General features: G+C 39.9%; 1 protein-coding gene across 2 annotated transcripts in view; it reads right to left on the bottom strand.

Moving 5' to 3' along the window:
- The window catches only part of negr1 (neuronal growth regulator 1), a 751,054-nt gene that overhangs the window by 43,564 nt on the left and 693,403 nt on the right, over positions 1 to 14,087 (bottom strand). Inside the window, exon 7 of one of the 2 annotated variants that reach the window (XR_010975514.1) lies at positions 13,494 to 13,686. Coding sequence is in view for 1 of the 2 variants with exons in the window: in XM_068037244.1 (XP_067893345.1) it covers positions 13,586 to 13,686 (101 nt within the window). In the remaining variant the exon portion in view is untranslated. Of the gene's footprint in view, positions 1 to 10,252; positions 13,687 to 14,087 lie in introns of those variants that run through there. The other variant, XM_068037244.1, reaches the window with a different exon arrangement.

The following is a 14,087-nucleotide window of genomic DNA, read 5'->3' as shown; positions in this document are numbered from 1 at the left end:
TGTTACCATAAGCAACAAATTGATTGCTATTCATGGGATTGTTATTCTAGTTTAAAAAAATGTTTTAGGCTACTGTTTACCAGTTTATTCTTTTCACAGTTGTCTAAGTTCTGATCTATCATTTAAAACAAGTAAAAATATGTGACATCAAATGAAACAATCTGAACTGTAAACATGATAGACTCTGAGTAACACTGCCTAAAAATAGTATGCTGTAAATATTGGACACAATTTCCTTCTATCATATTAACACCTTTGTGTATAAGTTCAAACTCATGTTTGGAGTTAAATACCAACACTCCTGTAAGAAGGTTTATGACAAAGAGATTGTAACATTCTGTGGGTGAAATTATATAAATTCCAGCTTCTCCAATACTGGTTGAATATGATGCTAGTGCTGTGTAGACCCAGTAAAACACATATAGCAAAAACACATAAGAACTTAATTAAAATAAAGGGGCCAGTAGCACAACAATGAACAGTGTGTTGAAGCGGGATGAGTAGAAAGGGGCACAGCACACAGATAGACGAGGAATTGTAGATATGATTATAGAAAAGATGTTGAGGGGGATCCCAGACACAGTCCTTGCACGTAGCAGATAAAGGGAGTCGTCATGGACACCAGATATGATTAAACTCAAAATAGACAATGGGAAACTGAAGTGTTGAACAGGTTCTCACTGAGCCAAATAAGGAATTATCATTATGTCATTATACCAGACCCCTATGAGTAAGTAAGAGGGGCGGGTCTTAGAAACAAGATTTAACCCCTGACTGAAACTAGGAAAGGCACGAGAACCCCGGGGAAGAACACTCAAGAAGATACCCTGAGCCAGGGGCTCAGAGAATAGAAGAGCAGCCGCAAGTCCGAGACTGATCACCTCATGTCTTGACGGGTAGTATACTGTACAAGCAGTGAGAGCTTGTACTTTGATGAGTTTTGATACTGTACAAGTAGTGAGAGCTTGTACATGATGATTTAGTGTGTGAATAAAATATTGATATACCTTTCACCAATCGGATTCCGCGGATTCGTTAAGAGTAAGTGCTTGTTCGGCACAACATAATTGGTGCCCGAACAGGGACTCAGTTGTAGTGCTATTTCAAGTTATTTTGAGTTTGAACTAATTTATAAACAAAGTTACGAGTCTGACAGATCGGATTGGTGAACCTTTGAGTAATTATGGCCCTGGCCATGCCAGAGTGGGAGTTGGAACTCCAGAAATATTTGAAGGGCAAGTGGCCCTCGTGGATAGAGTTTGCAGTTAAACAGTACATGGGCAAGGGGTCCGTTGGGGTACAGCATTGGGAGGATGCACGTACCCACCAAGCCAAACGGGCACCTGATAGGGCCCTGAAGGCAGAGTCAGTTAGTGCAGCACAGGTGGTGCAGAGTGAAGTTGAAAGGTTGAAGCAGGAGTTGCAAAAGTCAGAAAAAGAAAAGAATGAAGGGCATGATTGGGCCCTGAAGGCAGAAACAGTTTGTTCAGCACAGGTAGTTCATTTAAATCAATTCCAGTCTCTTGCTGAAAAGGCTGAGTACAGTCTCAGTAAGGCTGAGAGGGAAGCGAACAAGGCAAAGGAACAGCTCACAAGAGCGGAACAGAAATGCTCTGACTTACCGACCGCAATGACGGTTCTGCACCGTTTACAGAAGGAGCGGGTGTACCAGTCAGCGGATCATACCAAATGTCAGGAGGAGACAAGTAAACTACAGTCTCAACTCTCAGCACAGAGGGGCATATTATGCACTTTTGTGGATAGGGAGGATGATGACAATGATGATTTTAATTGGGCCAACTTGGCAGATAAGGCCAGAGGGCTCCACGGCAAAGTTTATGCCAGAGTGACAGAAAAAGACTATGTTTTAGTGAAATTTCAAGTGAGTAAAAACAAGTTACTTTTGATTCGAATATGTGAATGTTGGAAGCTTCCATGAATGAAATGAATGTCCTTGGGATTTGTAGCCTGTGTTCTGTGGAACTAACCGTCGTTTACTCTTTGTTGTCTGGCCTTGATGTTGAAAGAATGAGTCTGTTACTTTTTCTATTTTTACATGTGTCTATCAGCCATAAAGGCGGGGCTAAAGTGTGGCGAGTCGAAGAGACTTAGCAGTTGGCAGGAAAAAAGACAGATGCGCAAGGGAAGTGCCAACTGTGTAACAGCCCCGACAATCAAATTTTTCTGCAGCACCTGTGGAAGAGCCTGTCACTCTAGAATTGGCCTTTATAGCACTCCAGGCGCTGCTCCACACACCACTGACCACCTCCAGGCGCTTACCCATTGTCTCTCGAGATAAGGAGGCCAAAGAAGAAGAATTTTGTGCGAACCTTGAGTCATGTTTTGGTTGTGAATTAGTTGAACCTGTGTGTTCCTTGGCATCGGGACAGGGAATTTGACAGAGATTTTGGTATTTTGAATTCCGAACCCATTACAGGAATCAATTTTCTAAGTTGTTTGGAACTGAATAAGTGTGAAAAGTGATTGTTGAGTGTATTCATTTCAATTTAAGATTGTGCACCCAGGAATGGGATATAAAATTGAATTATATTTTAAGTTAAAGTTTTTTTTTATTTTAAAAGTTGGTTTTGCAACTGTGAAAAGGCAATCAACAATTTTCTAAGAACTAAGCTTCAGCCTTGAAGGTCTGAAGATGTTTGGCAGAAATCCAATTTGAAGTTTAAAACACTGCTTTAATTGGAGTTCCAGTTTAAAATCTGTTCTAGTTTTTTTTCGAGTTTAAATTAAAGACATGTTTTACTGACTGTTTTAAGTAGCAAATGTCAGGAATTGGATATTGGTTTAAGGGAGAGCAGGATAAACAAAGGAGATATAGGAAAGATGCTGTCTGTTTAAAGTTTCTTTAAGAAGCTGGTGTTAAATCTTTTGTTATAAGTATGTTAAATAACTTTTTCTTTAGTTTTTCGTTTTATTACAGTCATTTGAAAAGGCGCCTGAAGAAAGAACAAGAAAAATGACGTAATTTACCTATCTTTAAAAAAAAGCACGTGCTATTCTGTTCTGTGTTTAGTTAATAAGTATTATAAGTTAATAAGTCTGAGTTAAGTTTATACTATTAAGATTAACTGACCTGTTAAGTTGAAAAATTGGAAATTTCATTTGTGGTCACAATGAACTTTCAAGTTTATTATATCAAGTTTTGGGAGAGTCTTTAATTCCAGACATAAGACTCGTTCGTATAACATTGGCAGTTTTGATTTTTAAATATTTATTGCAGTGAATTGGAATTTGGAATCATCTTCATTATAAAAAATTCCTTGCATTAGAAACCTCTTACAAAAGATGCTAAAAGTTTGGAAACAATTGCAATTTAATCTAAAATGATGTCTTTTCTGATGGAGATGCTTTCCTTTGAAGTTAATAATGTTACTAATTATTTTGTTGTTTTCAAACCCGAAGGATGCCAAAAGGATTGAAAAAAAAGTCTAAAATGGAGCGTAGTTCTTTTCAATCTGAAAAAAAGGTTATGTAAAGTGACGCAGCCGAGAATGTTTGGCTCCGCCCCCTTGGAGACAAACAAAGAAATTAACCCTGCTGCAGCTATCGTTTTTCCATTTTCTCCAGCACACAATTTTTGCATTGCTGAGAGTAAAATTTATAGATATTGGACATTGTTAAATCTTAAATTTCTAAATTGACAGATATAATGGGACAAATTAACCCATTGGGCTCAGGGGCAGAGCCACAATGGATTCTTTCTGTTTTTTTTAAGCAGGTGACGGTAGGTTCCAAGGCCACATGAGAACTGATGCCACAGCAAGAGATCCATCAGCTTTAAGAATTTAAGAACTTAATTGCAGACATCAAATGTCACAGCATCTTTATCAATGAGACAAAGTGCTTGGGAAGGAGAGATAGTTGCAAGCACTTTTGTCTTTAATGTAAAAAAAATGCAATACCACGAAGTCTGGGCATAAGAAATTGGAATCAATAAACAACATTTAATTGATATGAGTGGTCATTTAAAGCACTCAAAGGGAAATGTATCTGATATTTAAGAGGACAATCAAAGTTTCAGAAAATAAAAAACAAAACAGTCTAAGTGGTTTGCTGTGTTGGATATTAGCAATGGGTTCTGGTCCATACTGCTGGCACAAGAGTGTCAATATAAATTTGCGTTTGCATTCCAGGGACAACAGGACGTATCGCTCCCAGGGATTTCATAATAGTCCGTCAATATTCCACCTCTTCTTCTTTGACCTCCTTGTCTCGGGACACAATGGGTAAGTGCCTGGAGGTGGTCAGTGGTTTGTGGAGCAGTGGTTGGAGTGGCTATAAAGGCCAATACTAGAGTGACAGACTCTTCCACAGGTGCTGCAGAAAAAATTGGTTGTCAGGGCTGTTACACAGTTGGCTCTCCCCTTGGGCTTCTGTCTTTTTTCCTGCCAACTGCTAAGTCTCTTCGACTCGCCACACTTTAGCCCCGCCTTTATGGCTGCCCGCCAGCTCTGGCGATCGCTGGCAACTGACTCCCACAACTTGTGATTAATGTTACAGGACTTCATGTCGCATTTGCAGAAGTCTTTAAAGCGGAGACATGGACAGCCGGTAGGTCTGATACCAGTGGCGAGCTCGCTGTACAATGTGTCCTTGGGGATCCTGCCATCTTCCATGCGGCTCACATGGCCAAGCCATCTCAAGCGCCGCTGACTCAGTTGTGTGTATAAGCTGGGTATGTTGGCCGCCTCGAGGACTTCTGTGTTGGAGATGCGGTCCTGCCACCTGATGCCAAGGATTCTCCGGAGGCAGTGAAGATGGAATGAATTGAGACGTCGCTCTTGGCTGACATACGTTGTCCAGGCCTCGCTGCCGTAGAGCAAGGTACTGAGGACACAGGCTTGATAGACTCGGACTTTTGTGTTCCGTGTCAGTGCGCCATTTTCCCACACTCTCTTGGCCAGTCTGGACATAGCAGTGGAAGCCCTTCCCATGCGCTTGTTGATTTCTGCATCGAGAGACAGGTTACTGGTGATAGTTGAGCCTAGTTAGGTGAACTCTTGAACCACTTCCAGAGCGTGGTTGCCGATATTGATGGATGGAGCATTTCTGACGTCCTGTCCCATGATGTTTGTTTTCTTGAGGCTGATGGTTAGGCCAAATTCGTTGCAGGCAGCCTCAAACCTGTCGATGACTCTGCAGACGCTCTTCAGTGTGAGATGTTAATGCAGCATCGTCAGCAAAGAGCAGTTCCCTGATGAGGACTTTCCGTACTTTGGTCTTCGCTCTTAGGCGGGCAAGGTTGAACAACCTGCCACCTGATCTTGTGTGGAGGAAAATTCCTTCTTCTGAAGACTTGAACGCATGTGAGAGCAGCAGGGAGAAGAAGATCCCAAACAGTGTAGGTGCGAGAATACAGCCCTGTTTCACGCCACTCAGGATAGGAAAGGGGTCTGAGGAGGCACCGCTATGCTGAATTGTACCTTTCATGTTGTCATGGAATGAGATGATGATATTTAGTAGCTTTGATGGACATCCAATCTTTTCTAGTAGTCTGAAGAGACTACGTCTGCTGACGAGGTCAAAGGCTTTGGTGAGATCAATGAAAGCGACGTAGAGGGGCATCTGTTGTTCACGGCATTTCTCCTGTAGCTGACGAAGGGAGAATAGCATGTCAATGGTCAATCGCTCTGCTCGAAAGCCACATTGTGCCTCAGGGTAGACACGCTCGTCCAGCTTCTGGAGCCTGTTTAAAGCGACTCGAGCGAAGACTTTCCCCACTATGCTGAGCAGGGAGATTCCACGGTAGTTGTTGCAGTCACCGGGGTCACCTTTGTTTTTATAGAGGGTGATGATATTGGCATCGCGCATGTCCTGAGGTACTGCTCCCTCGTCCCAGCACAGGCAAAGCAGTTCGTAGAGTGCTGACAGTATGGCAGGCTTAGCATTCTTGATTATTTCAGGGGTAATGCCATCCTTCCCAGGGGCTTTTCCCGCTGGCTAGAGAATCAATAGCATCACCGAGTTCCGATTTTGTTGGCTGTACGTCCAGCTCATCCATGACTGGCAGAGACTGGGCTGCATTGAGGGCGGTCTCAGTGACAACATTCTGCCTGGAGTACAGTTCTAGGTAGTGCTCAACCCAGCGGTTGGCAAAAAGGTTAAGTCCTTTCTCCCGATCAGAATGTTTGATCCAATATGTGGATGACCTACTGGAGGAGCTCCTTCAACTCCTTTGGAAGGTCGGAGTGAAAGTTAACCCGAGAAAGGTACAGATATTGAAAGAAAAATTTTCTTATTTTGAAGTTGTGATAACACAGGGAAAGCATGAGATAGAGCAGATGTGAGTACAGACAATCCTCAATTTAATCTGCTGAGTATTTCCAGCATTTCTTGTTTTTATTTCAGATTTCCAGCATCCGCAGTATTTTACTTTTATTTTAGTGGACAATTTAATCTACCTGGTGTGTCAGGTTTTGACAGCAAAGGCCCTCCAGGGACTTTTTGTGTTAAAATCATTGTGGGGGTGTACAGGGAAGGAGCCTGCAATCAAACCAACACTCAAAATGTTTTTGTTGATGGTTCCTCTGCAGTGGAGGACGGGATTAGGCAGACAGGGCATGGATTACATGTACAGGAGGATGGAAGTCCCAGGCTCAGGGACAAATTGCGGTGGGTCTTTCTTGTAAATGTTACTATTGGATAGTGGGTCTGTGTCAAATGCCCGAAAGGGACCCACCAGGGGGCCCCGAGTTCCCTGTATGGCAGCGTGATAAAGACTGTAGAAACCGATCAATATGTGTGAAACCACAAAAAGATAGGGGTTATTGGCTCTATTGTATTTGGAGAAATAAAAAAGGACAGTTCCTATTCCAGATTGTGAGATTAAACGGACAAGAAGCACCAACCCCCATGGTTACCCCCACATCCGAATTACCAACGAGTAAGGTTACAACCCAGCAGCCACAAGTGACTGATCTCCCTTGCCCTGCCTTAACTGCAGGACCAGAAAATGGACTTGCGATAATAAAAACTAATAAAATTGTATTTGATAATATACAGCTTGAGTTAGTACCGGTAATATTGAATATCTCAGATATCCAGCTACCTGTCTGGTGCCAAACTAATAAAATTGTATTTGATAATATACAGCTTGAGTTGGTACCGGTAATATTGAATATCTCAGATATCCAGCTACCTGACTGGTGCCCTGAGAAGACCCGAGAGTTGTACAAGGTACAACAATTGCTGAGACAGAAATTTGGTGATGAGGGAATAATAAAGGGAAAGAAACGTAAACGTAGTTTAGTGAACGACGCAGCCACAGTCTTTAATACGGGAACTTCAATTGTCAATACTATAGATTTGGAAAGCATGTACCAGAAGGTTAGAACTCTCAACCAGCTAGTAAAGGATATTTTGAAAGAGGAGAAAAAGGCACAGAGTGGTGTAGCTAAAGTAGGACAGGATCTGACAAATGCAGTGACAGGACTGGTGAGAGTACTGGAAGGTCATGCTCACACTATTAATGATATAATAGAAAAGGTAAAGGAGGTCCACGACATTTCAAATAATGAAAGTGTTTGAAGTACATATGGTTCGCGGATGTTAGAACAAATGAAGGAAAATCTGAGGCAAATTGATGCGGGACAGGTACCAGTTTGGATAAATGACACCCAGTTGGAGTAATTAGCTAGTCAGACAAATGATAAAATTACCAGGTGCCAACTCAGAAAACTTGTGAAGGTATGGAAGGGTCAGGAGTGTGTAAGTACAAGATCTATGAGTATTGGAGTAGTATTGGGAATACCTGTAATTCTGAGAGAGAAGTTAGGGATGCAATTATATGAAGTAGAAAATATAGGGGTGATAAAGGGAAAAGATTACATAAAATACTGTGATATTTTACCCTATGTTGTGGAAATTGGAAAAGAGATAATTGGAATAACATTGTCTGAGTGTAGTCTGGAAAACCAGGTGGTCATATGTCCTAATGCTATATATAAAACAGCAGAATCAAAATGTGGATTTAATGCCACAGCAAATTGCAACATGGAAACCAGCAAAGCATTGTCAGGGCTAACCCACGTCGCCTATATGGGAAAGGGGAGATATTGCTTAACCACCACGGCGAAGGAGTACCAGTATGGACGTAACCGGACGTGAGCAACAGTACGTTTTGTTTCAACCCACAAATACCAACCACAGTAGGAAAGATGGAGCTGGTAGACATACATAACTGAAAGACAGAAATGATAACTGTGACAGAAAGTATTAAGGAGGACTTGACAAATTACCTCCAGGAATACGAATATACTATTCAGCCATTGCCCACGCGCTTGGGTAAAGAGAGACAGCAGCTAGAAGCCATTGCTGTAGTGTACTACAATCTGGAACAACAGTCGAAGAAGCTACAAGATGAGATTGACGAGATAAACGATTCTACCTGGTGGGAGGACTTATGGAACTGGGGGTCAAATGTGCAGATACACCCCTGATTTAGAATTATCTCCCATGTCCTGATAGTGGTTTTGGGTATCATGGTGTTATATGTGACATACTTAATTTGGCAACTTAAGAAATTAATTAGGCAATGTGAGAGGATGTATGAACACAGGTTGGACAGCTATCTTAAGGGCAATCAGTGTTCGAACTTGCTCTATAAAGGGATAGATAATTAGTTATGTAACATGAGGGTCATTGTATAACCTATTCATATATACTTAAAATGAGCTAATGAATGATCAATGTACTCTAAGAATGAAATTGCGACTGTATTATGTTCGCACAATTGATTATGTAATAGTGATGTTTAAATTGTGCTTTCTTTAACATTACACAGCTTAAGCTTTTGCTTTGAAAATGAAATTGTAATTGCACAAGTGTACTACCTAAGAGACATGAGAGTGTGATCCCTTGGGCATAGCCCTGCAGGATCAAAGAGGTGGTGGGGGGGGGGACTGTAGACCCAGTAAAACACATATAGCAAAAACACATAAGAACTTAATTAAAACAAAGGCGCCAGTAACACAACAATGAACAGTGTGTTGAAGCGGGATGAGTAGAAAGGGGCACAGCACACAGATAGCCGAGGAATTGTAGATATGATTATACAAAAGATGTTGAGGGGGATCCCAGACACAGTCCTTGCACGTAGCAGATAAAGGGAGTCATCATGAACACCAGATATGATTAAACTCAAAATAGACAATGGGAAACTGAAGTGTTGAACAGGTGCTCACTGAGCCAAATAAGGAATTATCATTATGTCATTATACTAGACCCCTATGAGTAAGTAAGAGGGGCGGGTCTTAGAAACAAGATTTAACCCGACTGAAACTAGGGAAGGCACGAGAACCCCGGGGAAGAACACTCGAGAAGATACCCTGAGCCAGGGGCTCAGAGAATAGAAGAGCAGCCGCAAGTCCGAGACTGATCACCTCGTGTCTTGACAGGTAGTATAATGTACAAGCAGTGAGAGCTTGTACTTTGATGAGTTTTGATACTGTACAAGTAGTGAGAGCTTGTACATGATGATTTAGTGTGTGAATAAAATATTGATATACTTTTCACCAATTGGATTCCGCGGATTCTTTAAGAGTAGAGTGCGTGTTAGGCACAACAGCTGGAACAGGCTATATTATCAAAGAACACTACAAATCTGTCAGTTCATAGCTACACTTCCTCCCTCTCCAATTTACTTCCCTTCTCTTCAGAAGGTGCTGAATCACACCTTTGTGCAATAGTGTAAAACAGGTGATATGTGAGATGGAATTCAATGAAAATAAATTCAGGAGATTAGAAACTGGCTGCTGACGCACTGTCACTTGTCTTACACTATCTCACAAAGTCAAGAAGACCTACGCCACAGTGGGTTACAATTCCAGTGGTGCTGTAGCCTCCTTCCCTCAGTGGTCAATCTTTACAGGAATCATGACAGCACTAGCAAGCTATTGGATCATAGGATACAAGAGACCAAACACTGATCTTGTCCGCATCCAACATCCACAGATGCATACTTTGCAGTAGGGATTAGGGGAGAACAATCATGAACCATGGCTGCTTCGTACCTTGCCTACCTTAAGCATGTAGAAACCAACTGTAACATCCCAATTATTGGTCTGACTGAGCTCAACTAACGGAGCACAGCTTAGGGATCAAAACAAAGACCTCAGCTTTAGTTCTACAGTGAAAGAGGTTGACTGCAGCCCAATCACCTGTATTGCACCATCAATAATTCTCCATCATTTAATTTAAAATAGAATACAAAACTATTGGAGCATAATATTTAGAAAATAAGAGGTACTGTATATATCAGTGTTTTAATCTTTACTGTAAAATCCATTTGTCTAGAAAACAAGCAAATCGCTGTTTTTAGCAACTATTTTACTCACCATCTTGTTACATATGTTCGCTTATTTGCAATCTATTTTCTGATGCATGGCACACATTTTCTGTAAACATTTCACATATTAAAGTGGATGGATTGTAAGTGAAGAAGGAGAATCTCACAAGAGAAGGATGAGATTTGACAGCACTGTTGAAATTTCATTAAGAAAGTAAAATCTGCCTTATTGTTGTAAATGTTATTTTCCACATCACAATTCACTACATGCAGCCCAGGCAGGCAGCAGAACTCAAGACATTGTCAGGTCATCTCCCAAAATATTAAGAAAGACCTTTATTCTGAAAAAAAATCTCTAATTGGTCCAGATATGATACCAGCTTTATATTTCAGAGATGCTAAGTGGTGTCACTATAATTTCAGTGACGGGTTATGCTTGATTTGTAAAATATTCATACCAGGCTCATTCGTACTATGATATACACACAACAGTATAATTATAAATTTTGTCCCTCCAAACTTGGATCGTGTCTGGACAGAGCATTTTGAGGTGTATAAGGTTAAGGTGAAATATTAAAGATTGCAGATTATTTTACTGATGAGCTAATACTGACTGGTGATTCCCTTTAATCACCACAAATTGCTTCCACCACAAATGAGATCAGTTACACATATTGACCCATGTGTTTTTTTTTCCTGTATTATGTTAGTGAACAAACATTAACTAATTACATCACTGTATTTTCTTCATTGTTCTGGTCTATTTCTGCTTTATTTTTAAACCATAAATGTATTATTTCATGTAGTTTTGGAAGGACAATAGTACCTTTGTATGTTTTCGTAGTTTGAGTGAACCTGGTATGAATATTTCACACATCCAGCATTTCAAATTCCAGTGGCAACAGTATCTCATTGAAGTTTAAAGTTGGTATCATATCTGGGATGACTGAAGGAATTTTCCTAGGAAAAAGAGTGAATTTGATCTGCTGTACACCTTTGTCTTAGGGCAGTTATAAACTATTTCACCATTTGCATCATTACAGTTAGTCAACTAAATTCATCATGTAGAACCATAACACATACACAAACATAAACAGGCACAATCTTCACAAAACATGTTTGGAAACGAAAACAAAATTGCCAAACACATGACTTTATATAAACTGCATCAGAAATGTATCACTGCTTGCACTTGAGGTCACCATGATTGAAAATGATGCACAGCTTTTTGGCTTCACTCCCTCCTCCACAAGTAACAAAAGGTTTGCCAAATGCTCCTTCATTAAGTTAATGCACTGAAGAGGTGGCCTGATCATTGGATTGGGGGAAGAACTTCAGTATATCATTTTCCTCATGTTGGCATTACAAACAAATGATACTATTTCTAGTGGACTGTATCATCATGTCTCAATATTTACCAAGCAAATCAAAATAAAAATAAACATTTGAATAAAGACTGTTCCACTTTAATAAATTAAGATTGTAAGTGGAGAATATTTATAAAGGTATTCCTTCCTGAACACTACTTTGCTGTTCTAGCTCCTGTAAACCTCAGATCTTACAAACCATGTACAATTGTATAATTACGAGTTGTTTTTGTTCTTAATTAAAGCAACATTTGATTTTCTTTCATCCTTATTCCAGGTTTTTTGTAGGCAAAAATGTTCTTGGAGTAAATTAATATCTTAATATGTTGTGTGCTTCAGTGCTGAAGATGCGAATTGAACATAGATCCTACCAAGAACACTATTACTATTGAAGTTGTGCCATGCATGTGTAATGGATACAGGATTTGGCACAGATTTGTTTGAAGCATTGAAACCTAGAGTTGACTTTTTTTGTTGCAACTAGATGCACAGCCACCTGTCAAATGAGTGAATGGTAGAGTTCTTGTAACATGTAAATTGGAGGCTTCATTCTTACTTTCTCCTGGCCCCAGGATAAGCTCGAACTTAAAAATAATAAGAATAATTTCTTGTTAACTCTTATATATAGACAGTGTGGTTATTATGTGCTGCAGCTTCATACAAGTCACAGCCTATAGATAGAAATGCTATTAAAGAGACAGTCCACACAATGGGTAGCAAAGCTACAAAATCAGCCAGCCAGGATGAACCCACCTGTATTCTAAACTGGGAGGATAAACAGGTCAACCATCAAATACAGAACAAGAGTGAAAAATAATCATGCCTTGTGTGCTATTTTATTCTACCATGCAATAAAACAGTCAATGGTTGTCACCAGCTGAAAAAGAAAGAGTTTGTTTTGGAATTTTCCATCAGAATAGACCAGTTCCGATGGAGGTTCCCACCAGAAATGTTAATCTGCCTTCCTCTCTTTCTCCTCTCTTTCAGTTGCTGTTTATTTCTAAAAACAGATTGTGTTATTATTTCATATTTCAAGTATTTTCATTTTTTTCCTCTTTATTCCAAAATTACAATGGGAGGGGGCATGGAACAAAATAATCATTAAAAAGAAAGTAAATACCATTTATTTAAATGAGATCCCCTGATCTGAATTGTCACTTCAAGTGTGTGTAAGAGGGAGGTGAAAGGGAAAAATAAAAGAGTGGGTAGGTGTGATAGATGATTGACCTATTTCTCATTTTCTTCAGTTAAATTATTTTAGAACTGCATGGAATTTTAGAAGAAAGCTGAAGGGTGTTAAAGGGTATTCCTGTGGCATTTGTTCTAATATTTTGACGAATGATTATTTGAGATGGATGCTTCTCTTGTTGCCAGCCTGTTCAATCATCATAGGAATGAGCTTCCTTGATTTCGATTTTTAAACATTTCTGTTAAAACTTTGGAACTAGATGCAAGAGGCCCATTTTCACTGAATGCCCTGTGATGCTATGATACAATGATGAAGATTAAATCATATTATAGGCTACAAAATCTCATGCAAGTGCCATATCTTTCTTGCATGTATTCAGCACCTTGGATGGGGTTAACCTACTTTGTGAAGCATTGCAGCTCATATGCAAGATATTATAATACATGTTCTCGAAAAGTAACTTCCATAGCCTACAAAGCTTGATAGAGGACAATGAGTTCAATGTTAGAGCTTGATGATAACCTGAAAAGAACATAATTTAGACATTTACAGAATCAGTAATCCTTGGAAAGGTTCACATCCCTGTGTTTGTACTGCTGATTGATTCTCACACTTTTCCATGAATGAACTGTACCAGATTGTATCCAGTTCCCAGCACTTGGAAGAGACTCTTGAACTTCTTCATCGTTCTTTATGTTCACTGTGGTTTGCACATTTCCTCCTCTGCTAGTATATGCTGACCAGGCAGGATAATGCCATCACCAGGCACCACCAGGATAAAATAACTTCGGCACTGCCACTGTTACCATAATGCCCTGTGCTTGGCACTGTGAAAATAAGAAAAATTGTAAATCACTGCACAATTTGAGAGAAATTTTTTTTTGAAGTAAAATGATTATAGACAGTTGTTTTACTAACAGTAACGAGGTCAGCAATTATGTTACATTGAGGCAGTGAACACGGCACATGGAATCAAGTTACACTCCATAATCAAGAGAATTTTGTATACGAGTCATCTGCACCTTTTCATTAAAAACAATTGGTGAATTTTGTGCTCACAACCCAGTATATTAAATGGGAATAAAACTCCAATTTTGGTATATTAAATGGGAATAAAACTCCAATTTTGATGTTGGCAGTTTTCTGGTGTCACACCGAAACATCCCCCATTCATGTCTCAGCCTAGATAGCAAATGTTGACAGGTTTTTCAAACATACAAGTGATTGT

Source organism: Heterodontus francisci, chromosome 8, assembly GCF_036365525.1.
Source record: "Heterodontus francisci isolate sHetFra1 chromosome 8, sHetFra1.hap1, whole genome shotgun sequence".
NCBI lineage: Eukaryota > Metazoa > Chordata > Chondrichthyes > Heterodontiformes > Heterodontidae > Heterodontus > Heterodontus francisci.
This window is presented reverse-complemented; position numbering and strand designations above follow the sequence as displayed.